The following is a 20,103-nucleotide window of genomic DNA, read 5'->3' as shown; positions in this document are numbered from 1 at the left end:
AAGTTAAGACACTTAATAATACGATGATGTAAGATGGCAAATGTAGTTTGCCAACAAAGGACCTAAGCCTTAAATAAAAATCTTCATCATATCTGACCAACAAATCTTACTACTTGGTCTGGTTATTTATACATCCCTATTTACCATACCTATATCTGCTAAGTAAGTCTCTCTAAAATACTTGCCTTGTAGTGCCTTGTTTGTTTCTTGAGGTCTAAGCACTTACTTCACTTCTAAGCATTTATCACTTTGTCCTATCTGGCAATTTAACTTTATGATGCTTAATCATATGAATCCTGAGTTAAAGGTAACTTGTGGTAATGTGTTCCATGAGTACACACAGAGTATTTGAGGAGGGAGGTTTATTGCTTTTAAATTGATTTCTGGCTTGGTATCCATCATCATTTCTTGTCCTGTGTTCTGATCAAAAGTGAATGGCAGCCCACAGCATACAGTTCATTTCATTAACTATTTAAAGTTACATTGTTTTGTGTTTGTTATTTATATTGCAATTGTGTTCACATAGACCAGTTAGGATTGGATGCAGTGATGTTTCATTTGAAATTGAATGCAGAGAACTTATTTATTTCTCAAAATACTATGACGCAAAGCCTAATCTTCTGTGTTAGTCTTTGCACACATCTGATAACTTGCTTGGTTTTGGATCTCAATTTCTGTCTTACTGAGATGGAAGGATCCATATATGACCCAATATTCATAATACTAGAATGCTACTAATGCATGTAGGGGCATTACAGTGTTTTAAAGATTCTTTTCAATTTATTTGTTTCTTATGCTGCTTTTTGTAGGCACTTTCAATGATTTGGTCACAGGGATCTGCAGACTGTTTTTCCCAGAGTTATTTTAAAATGCTATAATTTAGAAAAATATTTCATGTTCTTCTTTCAAATACAAGATATGTAGGGATTACACAGAAATGCTATTTTTTGCCTAGCAATACTAATATTCCTAGGCTAAAGCTATTCTGTGTGAATAACGCCTTTTAACATTCTTGTTTTCTCTATAATTCTAAAAAAATGCTGTCTGACTGTGTAAGGCTTTAAGGAAACATGACAAAAATTAGCCAATCTGAAGATAGTATTTCATATGAAAATTAACTGTCATGTATTTCTATTTTCTTATGTTTTCAAGCTGCTAATTGAGAGCCATAATGGCAGACATTGAAGATGGACCACATTCGAGAGGAGATCTGACAGATGCAAAATCTATTCCTGGTTCCAAAGGGTAGGTGAGGTTTAAATCTGCAGTTTTAATTATTGAGGAATCTTGTGCTGTAACAGATGGTGAGAGCTGTAGAAGAAATAATGCTAAAAGGAAGAGTTTCAATTATGGTAAGTTATAGTAGTCATAAACAACTACTAGAGCTGTTGTACTGACTTTGAAAATCTCTGATGAAACAGGCCATGTGTATGTACAAGGAACTAAAAAGCAAAACAGTTGAGGTGCAGTTAGACTTGGCTTAACAGTACTGTCAAGTGGTTAGCTGTTCTTGAAAAGAGACTTCTTTGTCTCACCGCGGGCTAAATGTTCACCCTTTTCCTTGAACTGGTTTTAGAGGTCACCTGCTTGAACTGACCTGCTGTGAGGTTTTATGTGCAGAAGCACAAGTGCAAAGGGAACTTACAGGGGTGGAAGGGAAGAAACGCAGGCCCGTTCTTCCTGGTGACAGCTAGTGGTTATACTGCTGTAGCACTGTCTCTCTGGAACTTAATTTGTTTCTGAAGTAATTTTTTTTTTTTTAGTATTTCAATGGAAATTAGATTTAAGATCACTACAAACTTTTTATTTGTGGAATACAATAAGATAGTGGGCCCAAATCTTGTCACCACTTACCCATATGCTTAAATGAGAAAATCCATACCACCTTCAGCATATATGGATTGAGTGAAATTGACAGCCGTTGCACGGTCATGAGTGGTGGTGTAGTTGGTGTGCTCATTAAGGCAGAATTAGAGCTGCGTATAGAGTCTTGGCCTTTCTAGATTTTGAAGGTTTACTTGTGAAAATTCAATGGTAATGCGACTTTTGGATAGAATTCAGAATCGATTTACAATCTCGGAGCTGATCTTGCCTCCAAGTACATAGCTTTCAAAAGATAATAGTAAAAAATCCAATTGATTTCTTGTTGATGTAGTAATTGGTTTCCTTAAACTAATTATCATATTCTACTGTGCAGAGGCATTATCATTTTAGACACAGTTCTTCCTTGAGTCTTTAAATTTTAAGCTTATTACAAGTTGCATAGAAGACTACTACAAATACAAATGACTCTTAACTTGTTTTTAAATTATTTTTGTATGTGCACATTTTACTGAACTTGAAACAAAAGTTTTATTTGAGAGCATAACTATACAAAGTGCTTGGTTTTATTTTAACCTCTGGGCAAGTATAGCCTTCACTAGTCTTAAATCAGATCTACCAACTGATTTCACAAACATAACTTAGAATCATAGAATGGTTTTGGTTGGAAGGGACCTTAAGATCATCTAGTTCCAATCGCCCTGCCATGGGCAAGGACACCTTCCGCTAGACCAGGTTGTTCAAAGCCCCATCCAACCTGGCCTTGAGCACTTCCGTGGAGGGGGTATCCACAACTTCTCTGGGCAACCTATTCCAGTGTCTTACCACCCTCACAGTAAAGGATTCTTCCTAATATCTAGTATAAATCTACTCTGTTTAAAACCATTACCCCTTGTCCTATCACTACACTCCTTGATAAAGAGTCCCTCCCCATCTTGTCTGTAGGCCCCCTTTAAGTACTGGAAGGCTGCAATAAGATCTCCCCGGAGCCTTCTCTTCTCCAGGCTGAATAACCCCAACTCTCTCAGCCTTTCTTCATAGCAGAGGTGCTCCATCCCTCTGATCATTTTGGTGGCCCTCCTCTGGACCCACTCCTATCAGTCCATGTCTTTCCTGTGCTGAGGGCTCCAGAGCTGGACGCAGGACTCCAGATGAGGTCTCCCTAGAGCAGAATAGAGGGGCAGAATCACCTCCCTCGACCTGCTGGCCGCACTCCTTTGATGCAGCCCAGGATATGGTTGGCCTTCTGGGCTGCAAACGCACATTGCCAACTCATATTCAGTTTTTCATCCACCTCCAAGTTCTTCTTGGCTGGGCTGCTCTCAATCTATTCATTGCCCAGCCTGCATGCATGTTTGGGATTTCCCTGAGCCATATACAAGGCCTTGCACTTGGCCTTGTTGTACTTCGTGAGGTTTGCACAGGCCCACCTCTCTAGCCTGTCCAGTTCCCTCTGGATGGCCTCCCTTCTCTCTAGTGTATCAACCACACCACTCATCTTGGTGTCATCGGCAAACTTGCTGAGGGAACCTCTAGGGAGCAAGTAGCAAGTTATTACCAGTTATTTTAGCAAAACCAAGGAAACCTTATTTTATTATTATTTTGAAACTAGAGAAGAGAGATCAGAATTAAAACCTAAAGTTTGTCTGATTTCTATACAGGAAGAACCTACCTGCTAGCAAGTCTGTGGACTCTGGAATTCTACCGGACTACAGTTACAAAATGGATTATCCAGAGATGGGGGAATGTGTAATAATAAACAATAAGAACTTCCACAGACAGACTGGTACCACTTTCAAATTTATTTTTTTCCTTAATTTAGTTAAATTACTGTCATGTACTATTCAAAATTAAATATGCAGATGAGTTTTGATTGCAATCTAAAAATTAAGTGGTTTGAATGGCTGTGGTTCATTTCAGTGCGTTCTTCCAAATATGCACAGAAGGACCATGTTAGGGTATAGCAGTAATGGGGAGAAAAATTGATAGGCAGTACAAGTCTGTCTTGCCTTTCAGTCATGACTTCTGTTTTGCAAATTAAATCCTTTTTTATGTCTTTATATAGATAGGTAGACATAAAAATAAGGAGTAGATAAATCTACATTGTAGATATGGAGAGAGGGAGATGGTTTACATGTGCAATGTTTTTTTCTGTTAGAGTGGATCTGGAATAATGGAATAATATTCCAGACTGATACAGATATAAGTGAGAAAATAATTTGGCTCAATCAGACCATGCCATCTATATCATACAAAAATTAATACATTTCTTTTTATGTATAGGGATGTTACCTCGTTCAGGTACAGATGCCGATGCTGCAAGTGTCAGAGAAGTTTTTATGAAGTTGGGGTACAAAATAAAGATCAGCCATGATCTTTCATGTGGGGACATTTTTAAACTATTGAAAAATAGTAAGTAATAATATGTTCAGTGTATGTATTAAATCAGCCACTGTTTCCAAATACACCTCTAGCCCTCACATCTCTTCTTCCATGGTTCTTTTAGATGATATTTCACACCCACCCATGGTTTATTGCTAAGGATGACATGTACATCATAGTTTCTGTGTTTATTCATCTTTGCTGTCTCCATCTTTTGTGCCATGACTGTTGTCTCCATATCCTTTCTCATCTTCTAAAGAAGGATGGAAAAAAGGCTGAAACTTAAATGCAGACTGATTTATATTCTGACCCTGGGATCACTGAAGCTCTGTGAGTTGGAAAGAAACCTGCTTAATTGGGTAGAGGGGTCCTGTGCTATATACTTAGCGGTGTGGCCCAAGAGGTGTTCTGATCCAGAGGGGGTTCTCATCAAGGGACCAGAAGTGCAAGTGTGTGGATTGAATTAGTCTTGTAGAGAAGCAACATGTGTTTTGTTTGACTTGTGAAACAGAACACCTCTCTGTCAAGTGAGTGAGAGCTTTATGCTACTGTTTGTGTTAGTCCTGCTTTGTTGGGACTTGGCTACATCTAGATTGGTAAATTGAATGGTGCCTGGAGGTACCTGTAGCCCTGGAACACAGTCTATTCTAGTTAACTGTTGGAAGGTTCTCTGGCATGACTGTGGCTCATACCTACAGGCACTCTCCCAGATTGTTCCAGATCACACTTCAACAGTAAAAGTGTTCCAGGGATTATTCCCAACAGCCAGTTAGCCTGCAGCAATCCTGGTTTTGGTTTTGTTTTTTTTTTTAAATGTGTTTGCTACCATAGATGTAGGTTCTTAGTGCCAGTTAATGTTTATGCCAGAGAATGCTCCCAGGCATCGTTAATTTATTAGTATAGTTGCAGCCTGTCTGTTGACCATAGCTGAAAGTGGAAAGGGTTCTGTTTTATCTGTGGCCTTCAAATAGACCGTGTAAACTACAGACTGCAGCCTAACTAGAGATTCCCCAAAAAACGGCCTTTCCTGACTCTTCTAGATGCAATGCTTGTCCATAGATTGTAGAAATGCCTGAGTGTGCATCGCTTGAGGAAAAATCTAATAGTTCAGTTTCTCCAGAATAGAAATGCAGCAGTTGGCAAGCTCTAAACAGCAGACTTCAGCTTTTGGGATGGTTACACTTTTCATCTACAAACTCTTGCATCTTCTTGAGTTTCCCACTCAGAATTCCTTTTGGATCCTTTATTTCAAATCATGGTTGTATCTTGTCATGCATTTAAAAGAATCATCTTGGTCCTCAAGTACAATCCTCACAATGTCAGGCAACAAAAGACATCAGAGAGAATATATGTTCTATGCTCTTTGCCTACCACAAGATGGAAGAAAAAAATACTATATGAGCACTTGATATCAAGTCTTAAATGTACTTAAATGTCTTCAAGTACAAAATTCAGAGGCTTGAAATATCTTTCTAGACCTTGCTACAGGGCAAGAGTGAGAGAGAGAGTGGTAATGTTAGTACCTAGGTCCCTCCAGCAGCAACAACTTTCATGCTACATGCAGTTCCCATGTAAGCCAAGTAGTTGTAGCATCTCTGATAGGAAAGAGAGGTTAAGACTTCTGCTTCCTTTCCCAAAACTCAGAACTTCCCATCAGTCCGATCCCAGGTCACAATTCTGCTGACCATTACTGCATAAGCCAGGTGTACCATTCAGACTTTGAGACACTGGGAACACCTGCTTTGTCTCTTCGGTGTTCCTGGCCTAGTTCTGTGGTGATGTCTTCAAATGGGTAGGGTTGGCCTTTAATTTAGGGTTTTCTCTGTCCAACCTGAAGTAAAGTAGGCTGTCTCCTTTTGTTCAGAAATGAAAACTGGTTGGAGGTTTCTAAACATGGGCATTGGTTCTTTAAGACCTCAGTGACATAAGAAGCATCAAATGTGCAAAGATTTTAGGGAATGCAAGAAGTTCACAGAATCACAGAATCACTAGGTTGGAAAGGACCTTTAAGATCATCAAGTCCAACCATTAATCCAGAACCACCATGTCCCCTAAACCATGTCCTGAAGCGCCACATCCACACGTTTTTTGAACACTTCCAGGGATGGCGACTCCACCACCTCCCTGGGCAGCCTGTTCCAATGCCTGACCACCCTCTCAGTGAAGAAATTTTTCCTAATATCCAATCTAAACCTCCCCTGGTGCAACTTGAGGCCATTTCCTCTTGTCCTATCACTAGTTACTTGGGAGAAGAGACCAACACCCTCATCGCCACAACCCCCTTTCAGGTAGTTGTAGAGAGCGATAAGGTCTCCCCTCAGCCTCCTCTTCTCCAGACTAAACAACCCCAGTTCCCTCAGCTGCTCCTCATAAGACATGTGCTCCAGACCCCTCACCAGCTTCGTTGCCCTTCTCTGGACACGCTCCAGCACCTCAACATCCTTCTTGTAGTGAGGGGCCCAAAACTGAACACAGTATTCAAGGTGCGGCCTCACCAGTGCCAAGTACAGGGGCACAATCACTTCCCTGCTCCTGCTGGCCACACTATTCCTGATACAGGCCAGGACGCTGTTGGCCTTCTTGGCCACCTGGGCACACTGCCGGCTCATATTCAGCCGGCTGTCAACCAGCACCCCCAGGTCCCTTTCCGCCGGGCTGCTCTCCAGCCACTCCTCCCCAAGCCTGTAGCATTGCATGGGGTTGTTGTGGCCAAAGTGCAGGACCCTGCACTTGGCCTTATTAAACCTCATACAGTTGGCCTCTGCCCATTGATCCAGCCTGTCCAGATCCCTCTGCAGAGCCCTCCTACCCTCCAGCAGATCAACACTCCCACTCAGCTTGGTGTCATCTGCAAACTTACTGAGGGTGCACTCAATTCCCTCATCCAGATCATCTATAAAGATATTGAACAAGACTGGTCCCAGAACCGAGCCCTGGGGAACACCACTCGTGACCGGCCGCCAGCCGGATTTAACGCCATTCACCACAACTCTCTGGGCTCGGCCATCCAGCCAGTTCCTCACCCAGCGAAGAGTAAACCCGTCTAAGCCTCGAGCCGCCAGTTTCTCCAGGAGAATGCTGTGGGAGACGCTGTCAAAGGCTTTACTAAAGTCCAGGTAGACAACGTCCACAGCCTTTCCCTCATCCACTAGGCGGGTCACCTGGTCATAGAAGGAGATCAGGTTGGTCAAGCAGGACCTGCCTTTCATGAACCCATGCTGGCTGGGCCTGATCCTTTGGCTGTTCTGTAGATGCCCTGTGAGCACTCTCAAAACCAACCGCTCCATAATCTTCCCTGGAACAGAGGTCAGGCTGACAGGCCTGTAGTTCCCAGGATCCTCCTTCCGGCCTTTCTTGTAGACGGGTGTCACATTGGCAAGCCTCCAGTCTTCTGGGACCTCCCCTGTTAACCAGGACTGCTGATAAACGATGGAGAGTGGCTTGGCAAGCTCCTCCGCCAGCTCTCTCAGTACTCTTGGGTGGATCCCATCAGGCCCCATAGACTTGTGGGTGTCCAGGTGGCTTAGCATGTCCTTGACTGCTTCCTCCTGGATTATGAGGAGTACATTGTGCTCTCCATCCCCGTCTTCCAGCTCAGGGGGCCGAATATCCTGTGGATACCTGGAGTGGCTATTAAAGACTGAGGCAAAGAAGGCATTAAGTACCTCAGCCTTGTCCTCGTCCTTGGAGACAATGTTCCCCGCCATATCCAGTAGGGGATGGAGATTCTCCTTGCCTCTCTTTTTGTTGTTAATATATTTGTAAAAACATTTTTTATTATCCTTTACGACTGTGGCCAGACTGAGCTCTAGCTGGGCTTTTGCCTTTCTAATTTTGTCCCTGCTTGACCTAACGAGATCTTTGTACTCTTCATGAGTTGCCTTCCCCTTCTTCCAGAGGTGATAAACTCTCCTCTTTTCCCTGAGTCCCAGCAAAATCTCCCTGTTCAGCCAGGCCGGTCGCCTTCCCCGCCAGCTCTTCTTACAGCACATGGGGACCGCCTGCTCCTGCGCCTTTAAGATTTCCTTCTTGAAGACTGTCCAGCCTTCCTGGACCCCTTTGTCCTTCAGGACTGTCTCTCAAGGGACTCTCTCAACCAGTGACCTGAACAGGCCAAAGTCTGCCCTCCGGAAGTCCATGATAGCAGTTTTGCTGAGTCGTCTCCTTACTTCACTCACAACTGAGAATTCTATCATGTCATGTTAAGATCATATCATGTTAAGATCATTCTCTTTTTTTTTTTTTTCTTTCAAGTTTCTGAAGAAGATCACAGCAAGCAAAGCAGTTTTGTCTGCGTGTTGCTAAGCCATGGTGATGAAGGATTCATCTATGGTACCGATGGCCCTCTGGAACTGAAAGCACTAACAAGCCTTTTCAGAGGTGACAGGTGCAGAAGTTTAGCAGGAAAACCCAAGCTCTTTTTCATTCAGGTGATGGACAGCTGAACAATGATCATCAAATCAGCTGGATACTTAAAAATGGTTTCCCATTAATTATTAGTGCAAAAAAAGTTTTTTATTTCTAAAATTGACTTAAATGGAATTACTTTCAGAATAAGATTCTCTTCAGGTCTGAAAGTGGCACAGTCTGCCCTATTAGGTTGGCATTATTTGTAATAGCTGAGATTGCTTAATTCTATGGATTAACTAAAATCTTTCTGAACACTAGCCAATATTTTAGTTTCTGAATGCACTTTTGAACGAATATCTATCTTAAACTGTGTAGTTGATTTAAATAAATGCTAGTTACTTTTCTTCTGAGTCTAATAGAAATGTGACATATATATTCTTGTTGTTTTTGCAGTTTTTAATCAGGATACTGTTGTCTTTAAAATAGAAGAAAATCAGTATTCTGGTCATGATTGCTGCCTTTATTTCTTTATTTTTCATTTTATTTATCATTCTTCTTTCCACCAAGTAGGCTTGTAGAGGGACAGAATTAGATTCTGGTATTGAGGCGGACAGTGGATCAGAAGAAACAATGTGTCAGAAAATACCTGTAGAAGCAGACTTCCTGTATGCATATTCCACAGCTCCAGGTGAGAGACTTGCGAAGAAATTTTTGTTCCTGAAATTGTGTCTATGTATCAGCTTGTATTGATATTGTAAATGACAGCTTGCAGTTGTGTCCAGTCAGTGCGTGACTATTTCATTTGTTTTCTTTCATGGAAATACGGATTTTCTTCCCTCGATCGTTTTTTCTCTCCTGATTTGATTTCTTTTTGACGTCATTGCTATTGTCAGTTCCTACAAAAATACCCCAAACCCTGAATATACATCTTTCTCACTAGTGAACCCTCAAATGTTCATCTGCTATACATTCAGTTAAGAGTTGTGCAAATAATTAGCAGCAGCAAGTAAAACGTATTACTGGTTCTGAGAGAACAAAATAATCAGATATCTTTAGATGCATATACAGAAATGGTTGATAAACACTAGCATATTATTTGCCTATCAACTCTTATTTTCATTGCATCTTTAGGCAAAATTAGTAGTGGCAGAGCACTTAGTATGCCCGTTACATTATCAGTTAGCAGAAGTCGGTTCCAGTCTTGAATTCATGCACGTAGTCCTGAAGATAGTGACACTGAAATCCATTTTGCATCTTGGCTCCATCTGGACTGTCACCTCTCCTTCGTATATGCGTACTCTATAAAGTAGTAAGTGATTAATGGCTAAGACTTGCAGCAGAAGATAGTTTTCCTGCCTTTTGATTTTTCTACCTACTCAAAGTTTTCTTAGATTAGAAAATACGGGAAGATTAGAAGAAGTCTTTTGAGTTGGAATTTGGGGAGATTATCAAATCTAAATTTTGTTGGTTAATGGTTTTGAGTTTTTATTTTAAAACATTGATTGCTGTTGAAAACAGTGCATTGTTCCCCTAATTGCTATCCTGTCCTGTATCAGAGGCTGCTACATCTGATCAATTTGACATCTCTCCCACAGGCTATTACTCCTGGAGGAATTCAGCTGAAGGCTCCTGGTTTATTCAGTCACTGTGTAAAATGCTAAAGGAACATGCAAGGAAACTTGAACTGATGCAGATTTTAACTCGTGTAAATCGCAGAGTGGCAGAGTACGAGTCCTGCTCAACTCGGCAGGATTTTAATGCAAAGAAACAAATTCCATGCATTGTCTCTATGCTCACCAAAGAATTTTACTTCCCTTGCTAAAAGAAATTCACCTCGTAATTTTTCAGTTCATGTTTTTATCTGTAAGTTATATGCAATGTTAGTCTGGAATACCACTTTTAAATCTGAATTACTGTTCACTACTGTGTGTGGCATAATGAACTGTCTCAGATATGTCCATTATTAGAAGTAAATCATAGTATGGCTATGTTAGAAATGCAAACTTGAGTAGCTGAAGCACAGGCAAATTTGAAAGTAGTGCTCTGAGTACCTTCAAAAATTAGGAAGAGGAGACTGAAGAAAGATCAGATCACTTACCAGATCTATTTGGTGCTACATTTCACTTTGCTGAAGAGGCAGAGAAAAGAAATAGTTCTTGTAAATAGTTTGGTTTCATATCTTTGCTAATAGGAAGAAGATTCAGAATGTGATATGTTTGTTAATGATGGTAATAGGATAGTGGTGTCATCATACATTTCTTAATTCAAGTTCTTAAAGTTTAGATTATAAACTAACCTAACCTGCTTTTGCAACTTAGGGCACAAGCTGTGGAAAACAGCCATTTCATTTTTTTACAAACAATTAGGAAACATATTTAGAATACAGTCAATTTTTTCCTGATCATTTTATAACTTTTTGTATGGACTATTAGGTAAAGCAATTGTATCAACATGGTAGCTGTTTCAAAGTAAATTTTGTGTTGTGACCTTGAAGCTGAGTGACGAAGGGACCAGTCTTCCAAAATTTCTTATTCTGCAGCTCCCTAAAGGAGGGGAGCTGTTGGGGCATATTTTGGCCTATAAGAATCAGTGCAAAAGGAGGCCTACATTCTGAACAGGCTGCTTTCCTCTTTCTGGCCGTAAATAAGAGTGTGTTTGCTTTGTGCTGTGTATGTACCACAGTTAATCTGTGTGGAAACCTAGATTTGTGGTACTGGAGAAATTTCACTTCTTAACTCTAATATCAATTTGAGTTAATTATAAGACTTTTAGCTAAAATATGTTAACAAATCATAAATTTGTATTTCTTGACTGAATTTTGTGGAACTGGTTTTTACAAAATCATAAACATTTTTGTTGATGTTTCAGCTTGTGGCAGTCTTTTTAAGATCAGAGGAAGACACAGTGGTAAATGACTGTAGGGTGCTTGCAAAACAAGACTTAAAACTCTAAATTATGTAGCATAAACAATGTTAGCAAATTGTTGTTCACTTCCAGAGGCGTTGGGGTTTTTTTTAACTTAAATTAAATACTGTTTCCTAAATTATATCATGCTTTTCTATGTGTATTATTTGTTTAGGATCTGATAGCTTTTGCAAATGAGTTTTAAGTCCCTTTTTCTCAAAATGCTGCTCTCCCTTTTCTTCCCCATCTGCCTTACCACCTTGAAAAAAACACAACCCTGCTTTAAAGCATTGCATACCATATAGCCACGTAGTAAGAATAGTGATTGAGACATGGGAAATGCTGGTTCAAAAGCCATGCAGAGGAGGTGATTTTAAACATTGTAGATGAGTTCTCTGATGACTGCCTGCTGAATAGGAGGAATTTTGTCTCTCTGTTGTAGAAATGTTTTGTGAGGGAGGGATAGTCTATATTTTAACTGATGGAAACTTCAGTTCTAGGCAGATTTATTACCCATACTTCTGTTGAAAAATTAAACAGGTTCCTGTTAAACATACCTAAAAATAACATTTACAGAAACCTATATGTAGGTTTCTTCATGTAGGTGTGAATTACAACAAGCAGCTGCACAGTCTTACGTTTGTAAATGACTGATGGGACTCCTGCTAATCTGCTTCAAAGTAATTGGGAATAGGACTTTTCCTTGAATTCTTAGTTATTTTGCTGTGGAAAAAGGCCTGCCACACAGTTTTCTCTTCCCTTAGATTTAATAGATTCTGATCTTCATCCTTCTTGGTCCTTTGAAGGAAAAATGATTCTACAACTTTTCCAATAGTCTTTAAAATAGAGCAAATCAAAATCAAAGCTAAGCTACAATGAGTAACCAGTGATTTAGGAAGACATAGAGGTAGGGCTTAGGGAAAGAGGTAGTATTCCTGTCAGTCAGGACAAGACCTGCAATTCCTTTACAGTGCCAGGAAAGCTTCTGGGTATTTCTAGCTGAGGGCTAGTGTTCCAGTCAGTGTGACTTGTGGGTAGAGACAGAGCCTCTTGGAGCAGGTCCAGAGGAGGGCCACAAAAATGATCAGAGGGAAGGAACACCTCTCCTGTGAGGACAGGCTGAGAGTTGGGGTTGTTCAGCCTGGAGAAGAGAAGGCTCTGGGGAGACCTTATTGGAGCCTTCCAGTACTTAAAGGGGGCCTAGGAAGAAAGATGGGGACAGACTTTTTAGCAGGGCCTGTTGCCATAGGACAAGGGGTAACGGTTTTAAACTAAAAGAGGGAAGATTCAGACTAGATCTAAGGAAGAAGTTTTTCACCATGAGGGTGGTGAAACACTGGCACAGGTTGCCCCGAGAGGTGATAGGTGCCCCATCCCTGGAAACATCCCAGGTCAGGTTGGATGGGGCTCTGAGCAACCTGATCCAGTTGGAAGATGTCCCTACTCATTGCAGGGCATTGGACTTGATGACCTTAGGTCCCTTCCAACCCCAATTATTTTGATTCTATGATGATACCATAGTTAACAAGTTACTACGCCCTTCTTTATACATAATGCATTCCTCTTGGAAGTATAGATGGTTTCTCGTTACATTTTAAACTAAATTACATCCATATGCAATTTATGTTTTTAACTATATCTCACCTTTATTTTCTGCTAAAGCCAGGCAGTATGCATATGAAATAACTTTTAGAAATATTAACAGTATGAATAATAATGGCTAAATTACAACAGTAACAGAAAAAAACTTGTCTCCTCATATCCTATAAGGAATGCTACTCATTATGAGGAAAAACTGCCTTTCAGCTGTGTATTTCCTCTTGCTAATGACTGCAGGTGCCAGGACAGTCACAGCAGAACTTCCTGGTTTTTTTAGATAATAGGGTCAGAGAGAAACTACTGCTTCATCGCCACAGGGTGTCACTGCACAATAATCTCCAAAACACATGAATGAGTCATTTAAAACCAAAACCAAAAGCCTCCTGAATGAAGCAACCCTTTCACAACTCTCAGTGGCTGGTTGCTGTCTGTCAACTTGGGTGTTTATTACATCCTGGGACTTGCATCCTGAAGTACCTGAAAACATCGCATTGCTGCTTTCCCAAGAAAACCTCCCCATCTTTCTCATTGCATTATCAGAGTAAACCAGAATCAGCTCATTTTGAGGCAAAAAGGGTTGTCTCTGCTGTCCTAGACCTACCCAGAGAACACTTCCAACTATGGAGCATCTCCCCTTGCAGATCCCTGCCGTACCACTGATAGTCCTGCAATGTTTAATTAAAAAAACCCTCACAGCACCCCCCAAAAAAGCTTCTGCCATACCTGTGGCAGTGGTCTTTAAGCAGAAGGATGGTGCAATAGCTTGCTTTGCCCGCATCATGAAAGGCGATTACTGGGAACAGAGAGAAGAACTTGCCTTGTAAGCTCTTAAATTTTATTTTTATGTCTTAAAAATCAAATTCTGAAGTTGGGATTTTCCTGGATAATCACAAAACAAAAAATTAACACCTGACTTTTCCAACCAAATGAAACATACTGCTTTTTTTCTTGCTAGAGACCAAGATGTTCTGTCATGAGGACAGTTGCATAATTAAAGCACCTCAAAAGAAAACAAGGTGCACAGCAGCCATTTTCCAAAAGTGTTTTTGTTTAGTGTTTGCAGGCAAGCTCACCACTGCTGCTCCCAATGTCAGAGGACCAGCGGTGGTGCTTCAGCCTCTGCCTGCTGCGCACAAGACCAAAATATTTCTGCCTAGCTGAACGTGGTGAGCTTCGCAGGGACTTACCTAGTGAAATTCAATAGCATGGGGTGTGTAGAAGACCAACCTAGATGATCTAGTAGGTCCTCCTGGCTTCAAAGTGTATACAGAAGGGGGCCATGCAAAGCCATCTCACTACCTCTAATGGAGGACCAGATAACAGGTTTTCCTGCATATGCATAAAGCTATAGTAATACTATCTGAGTGGTTTGAGAGTATCTGATATCAAAGATGTGCCTATGGATGCATACTACTATCATAGTACTCCATAACCATTAAGAAAATATTGGTTCTATTTATTTAACCACAAGACCTTTAAAGAGAGCTTTGGAAACAGCCAGCACTGTGCAATTTACACTCTTCTGTATAAAAACATGATTAGTACTAAACATTAACTTAAAGGGGGATTTAAATTTGTAGGATTCTTCTTAACAGAGACAAGCATTTCCTCTTTCTCTCCCTGTCTACTTCCGGTACTAAACCCAGAACATTTTGGGTTCCCTTTTATCCCATTCAGCTAAAAGCAGCTTCCTCAAACACACAGCCCAAACCTCTTCTGCATGATGCAATGGAAAAAGGCCAGTTAAAGGCAGATGTAACCTCTGGATAGAGCGGTTCTCCTGCAGAGCCCCTTCACCCTTCTTTGCCTCCTTATCCTCAGCTGGTTCTCTATGCTCAGCCCTCCCGCCTCGCCTCGGCTGAGGCAATGAGCTTCTCGGTGAGGGCTGACCTTCAGGCGATGGAGCTGCTGCTCCTGCTGCTGCTGCAGGAGGTCCTGAGCCTGGATGTGCACTCAGGGGACCATGGCTTCCCCACCTGATGTCTGGTCCTGGTGGCCAGACTGCTGGTAAGACTGGTGACCCCACGTGTGTGGCCGCCTCCGTTCAGCTTGTCTGTTATTAAGACCTCAGGAAGGCAATAAATAACCCCAAGTGAGCTGTGGTCTCTCTGCCCTCCAGGCTTGACATTTAAAGCAGACATAGGTTGACCCAAGAGTCCATAATTATTGGTTAACCTCTTCTTGCCCAGGATAGGGTCTATATAAGATTACATGACACTATTATCATAAAAATGTCTCCTGAGATCTATGGAAGATGGGGGAAGCATCAGAAGAAGGAACCAGCTTTACAGAATCTCCAGCAGCACGCTGGGAGCTGGTACCACCTCTGCCTTATGCTTAGTAGCTGCTGCTTGCTGAAATGCTACTGAGTGAAAGCACCTAGGGGCAAAACGAAAACCAGGCTCTTCCCCTGCTTTCACTCATCCCCATATTTCATGCCTGCAAACCCCCGGGGGGCTGTATGTGACGTATAAGCCCCCCCCCAGCTGGCACCCTGCTGTAGTGGGGCTTCCTGGTCCTGCTGTAGACCAGCTCTAAGGGTGGCCCGCAGCACTCTGGGATTCTGTAGGGAAGCCCAAAGGGTGGCACTGGATTACTTTTGTAAGTCAGCCATGGAAAAAGAATGGGGTTTTGGATCGTGCTGAAATCAGTTAAAAAGCAACAGGCGGCTTAGCTGTCCAAAGTGACCTAGGTCTGTGATGATGAGAGGACAACAGACACCTAATGCTGAAACCCCAAGCAGCAGGGAGGGACAGGAGCCCTGTGAGCATCGTCACCCCGTGCCTCCGGTCCCCAGCTGGGTGCCACGAGGGCGGTATCCCCTCAGGGCCAGACGCAGGCTGGGTGAGCTGGGGTATATGGTATGCAGGCTTGACCTGCTGGGACGTGTCAAGGCAGGCACTTTTTGATCAGCTTTCCCCAAAGGTACTGTGTGGGAGGCAGTGGGGAGGGCAGGGGAAGTGAGAGGGGCAGCAGCAAGGTGGGAGACCCGAGAGAGAGGTGGCATGTCCAACTGCAGCCTTTAAATACTGCCCAGCAGCTCTGGAAACCTCTGGAGGAGAGGAGGCTTTGCAGGAGTGCATCAGCTACTCTGAGTCTTTTAACTTGGACACTGACCTTAGGAATGTAATCAGAGAGCTGATTATAAATAGTTTGTGCAGTTGTTGATGCGATTAAAATGTGCTGCGGCAGGCAGTTGGAAGCGGAGGGTTACTCCAGTGTGTGCCCGGGATGCTGTACCCTCCGTCATCTACAGCTGCACGGCGAGCGTGAAAAAGGGAAGTGGCTAAAAAAAATGCTCAGAAAATGGTCCCAGGGAGGGGGGGAAGGAGGAAGCAGCCTGGCTTACAAAACAGGGGATGAGGGACGAGGGGGAACAGGCCAGGGAGCAGAGAAAATTAAGGAGGAGGGAAGACAGTCACTGCGAGGGGTCATAGTCCAGCCATGGGGCTTAGAGCTAGAACACAAAAATGTCCTGCAAGAAAAAAGGCTAAACGAGCAAAACCCTAAAACCAGGGGAATGCCCTAAATAGCAGAAGCAAAAACCTCCAGGTAAGCCATCAGTGCTAGTTTGTGTCCACATGACAGCGTGTGATGGAGCTTGGGAGAAAGAGAGGGCAATGGAGGTGGGGAAGGAGAGGTACAAGAGGTCGGTAATCCAGCAGGTCGGGGCACCTGCTCTAGTCGAGAGCTGCGGCAGCACCGTGAGATGGGCACAAAATAGCCCCATGAACAGCCATTGTATCAGTCACACGTTTGGGCAGGAGCGGCTGCCAGAGCTGTGCTGCCCCAGCAAGTGGAAGAAAGCCCGTCCCTCCTGAAAAAGCCCCAAACCTCACAGCCTCAAAGGCTTCACAAGTGAAGGACAGGGAAGGAAACAGCAGGCAGGTCCCGTGGGGCAGAAAGAGGAGGCGTGGAGTCGGTGCCGGGCAACATAAGAGGCAGTGATATCAACCTGCCTGGGGGGTTCCGCTGTTACGATGAAGAGTTTGAAGGAGAAGCTGGAAAGATGCCAGAAACTGCGCACGATGCTGCTGTAGAGCATCATCCAAATGGGGGTGGCAGCTGGGAAGAAAGTGGAGGAGCGCTTGTCGGGCAGCAGGGCAAGGGTGGTTTTGGTGGGCAATGGGGACCAGGAAAGGACTTGGAAGCAAAGAGAAGCAGGGGATGTTAGAAAACCGTATTTGGAAGAGGTTGGTGAAGCAGCAGAGAGATGCAAGAGGAACAGGGCGATGACCAACAGTGGGCTGGGAAAGCCACCAGCACAGCCACCTCCAGGAAGCTGCCTGTGAGGAAAACCACCCACGCGAGGCCCCAGCAAAGTACTGGCGGTGGCCAAGATACGAAGCTCTTGAGCAAGAGCTGTAGCCCTATGGATGCCCTGGAAAGGCTGGGTCACGGCATCCTTCGCAGGCAAGTGTGTAGGTAAGGCGAGCTCTGCCGGCATCCCTCGTGGGCTGCTCCCACATTGGAGAGGTGCTGAGGTCCCCCCACACCGGTTCCCTGCCAGCTCACAGTGCAGGCAGATCAACAGACAGATATTGTTCAGGACAGATGGATCTGGAAGCTTCGGGTTTCTCTCTGTCCTGCCTCTGAAGACCACCTGGTTTTTAGTTTGACGGGAGAGTGGTGCTGGAGCAGGGTGGATCCATCAGTCAACAGCAGAGGGGAGGGAGTGGGGTTTGTGTCTGTGGATGAAGAAATCCCTGAGGAGAGGTGTGTCAGGACAAGAGGAGGAGCTAAGTATGGAATCCCTCGTTCACTGCTGAAAGCTGGAGGATTTGGGAGAAAAACTGCTCATCTGTGTAATTCATAGATGGGAGAATTTTGCTGAGAAGCAGCAAAAGGAATGTTATGAAGGATTAAAAGGAGTGCTCTGAGAGTTGCTACAAAGCACATTATTTTCTCCCTCTTACTTCAAAACAAAATAGTAGTTATCAGTCTTGTCCTGGTGACTGAAACACACAGAGCAACCGAAGTATGTCTTATTACTGACACCTGAGTGTATGCACAACATGACAGCAGCAACTTTCACAGATGCCAAGCTCTATAACCCCATTTTAAACCAATAAATAATTCCCATCGAGCCAGTCTTCCCAAGCTCTGGCTGGAGCTGTGTCCCTATGGCTGGACTTCAGCATCCCCTCATGTGAATTTTTAGGGCTTGGTGTTACCAGGTTGTAACATTGCTGGAGGCAGAACGTAAAGCAATCCATAACCTAAGGGGCCTATATTTTTCCTACCCAAGGTCTGAGCAGAGTGAGAAGACGAACGCTCTTTACTGCCATAAGACATAGCGATAGAGCTAGTAAAAATAATGCTTCTATGAACAGTGAAACTTCAGTCGTTGAATTTCCTGTGGCTTTATGCTTCCTGTTTATGTTCCTTTCATGCTATGGGTAGGAAGGGGTAAGCTCTCCCCAGGGCTTTTTGGGTGCTCTGCACGGTCCTGCCTGCCTTGGCTGGTGCCCATGGCCGCAGCGGGGCATGCACTGCAGCCGCCGCCGCGGCACCGCGGCTCCTCCGCGCCTCTCCTGCCCACCCTGCCCGAGGCAGCCAGCCGACGGCGGAGCCCGTCGGGACACTGAGGGCCGGGGAGAAGGGGCATTGACCAAACGTGGTCACAGATGTAGCCTCTTTTCTTTAGGAAAGCTGGCTGAAAAACAAAAGCAAAATAGAAACCTTTGCCAGAACGAACTACTCCTGTGCACATGTTCCTTCACCAGGGAGAGGGCAGCAGCGACGGCTGCCGTGGGCGATTTCCTCTTGCACCGATTACCACGGGGGTCTCCGGCGCCCCAGAGATTAACACAGTGCTGAGACCTGTGTGCAGCGGAGCGGAGTGAAAGCAGCGCAAAGAGAGCACAACCTTCTAGGATTAATTTGTTTAATGCCAGAGGCGATTTAAAAAGAAAACCAAACCTACGTTTCACAGGATCGATAATAACCCCACTAAACTAACCGCCCTTCTTCTGCTATCTAGCATTTAGGTTACAAGTACGAAGCACTGGGGAGCTTCATGGGGAGCCGATTCGCTCATTGGCGTGACTCTGAGTTTAAGCTGAAAGCCATGCCGCTTGCCATCGGACCTGCAGCTGGGTCGTGATAGGAGGGGAGTAAAGCCATGGGGGTATCAAGCTTAAGCTGGGAAACGAGATTCCAGCGCGGATGTACGCCCAGGCGCTGGCACCGAGCAACGAGGCATTTCTGTGCAAGGGCCCTGCAAAAGACGGGAGCAGAGTGTCACAGATCTCTGGGACCCAAAGGTACGAGTCGAAAAAATGTCAAAATACGGGGGCAAGCTTCCGCTGCCTCAGGCTTCTTGTTTTGACTGCGTCCTCCTGGTCCGTAACTGCAAGAGATAAGGTACCTGCGGTGGGGTTCACCATTTACCTCCTTTCTAAAACAGAGGATGGTTTGTTTTGCCAACTGGCAGAACGTTGCAGAACGCTCCCGACGCTGAGCGCAGGCGCAAGTCAACAGCCCTGCAGGTGCCGCCCATTTCCAGGCCTGCCCCTACTCCAGGGCTTGGCGGCTTGTGTCAGAGACAGCAGCAGGGCCCCGGCCAGGCTTGTGCAACTCAGCTCCCTGAGGTCCCACGGGCATTTTGGTCGGGAAACGGGAAAACAGAAACTCAGATCTAACGAGATTAAAGTAAGATCCCGAGGGGCGGGGAAAAAGTCAAGGGGAGTTTAGGTCGGGGTTTTCAACCTCGTATTGAGGCGCAGGCAGCCCTGCCAGCCCGACCGGCGTTGTGCTGGGCAGGCCTTACCGGCGTGCCCCCACGTGCTGCCGGGGTGCTGGGCAGTGCTTCGGGGCTGGCCGCCTGCCGGGGGTTTAGTTTCCAGCTGGGATTAGCTGGCTTTGGCCTGCCAAAATCAGGAGAGCCCTGTCGGGTCCGGTGGGCTGAGGGCTGCGCCTCCGCCGTTCCCAGTTTGCCGTAACCATGGGGTAACAGAGATGGCCCGTGGACAGATGGAGCCCCGCGATGATGACAGACACCCAAACGAGCCCTCCAAGCCCCGTGGCTTTTGTCCTTTAGGCGAA

At 44.3% G+C, this 20,103-nt stretch overlaps 1 protein-coding gene across 1 annotated transcript; it reads left to right on the top strand.

The window, feature by feature from the left end:
* Positions 1 to 1,171: 1,171 nt before the first annotated feature.
* Positions 1,172 to 10,376, top strand: CASP3 (caspase 3; the record flags this gene model as incomplete). The annotated part of the gene is made up of 6 exons (XM_081998963.1): positions 1,172 to 1,245; positions 3,483 to 3,607; positions 4,105 to 4,233; positions 8,458 to 8,633; positions 9,124 to 9,241; positions 10,149 to 10,376. The coding sequence occupies 6 exons, from the start codon at positions 1,172 to 1,174 to the stop codon at positions 10,373 to 10,375; spliced, it is 849 nt and encodes a 282-aa protein (XP_081855089.1). The 3' UTR covers position 10,376.
* Between the last annotated feature and the right edge of the window lie 9,727 nt (positions 10,377 to 20,103).

Source organism: Phaethon aethereus, assembly GCF_964289735.1.
Source record: "Phaethon aethereus genome assembly, chromosome: 4".
Taxonomy (NCBI): Eukaryota; Metazoa; Chordata; class Aves; order Phaethontiformes; family Phaethontidae; genus Phaethon; species Phaethon aethereus.
The sequence above is the reverse complement of the archived record's forward strand: the minus strand, read 5'-3'. Positions and strand labels throughout refer to the sequence as shown.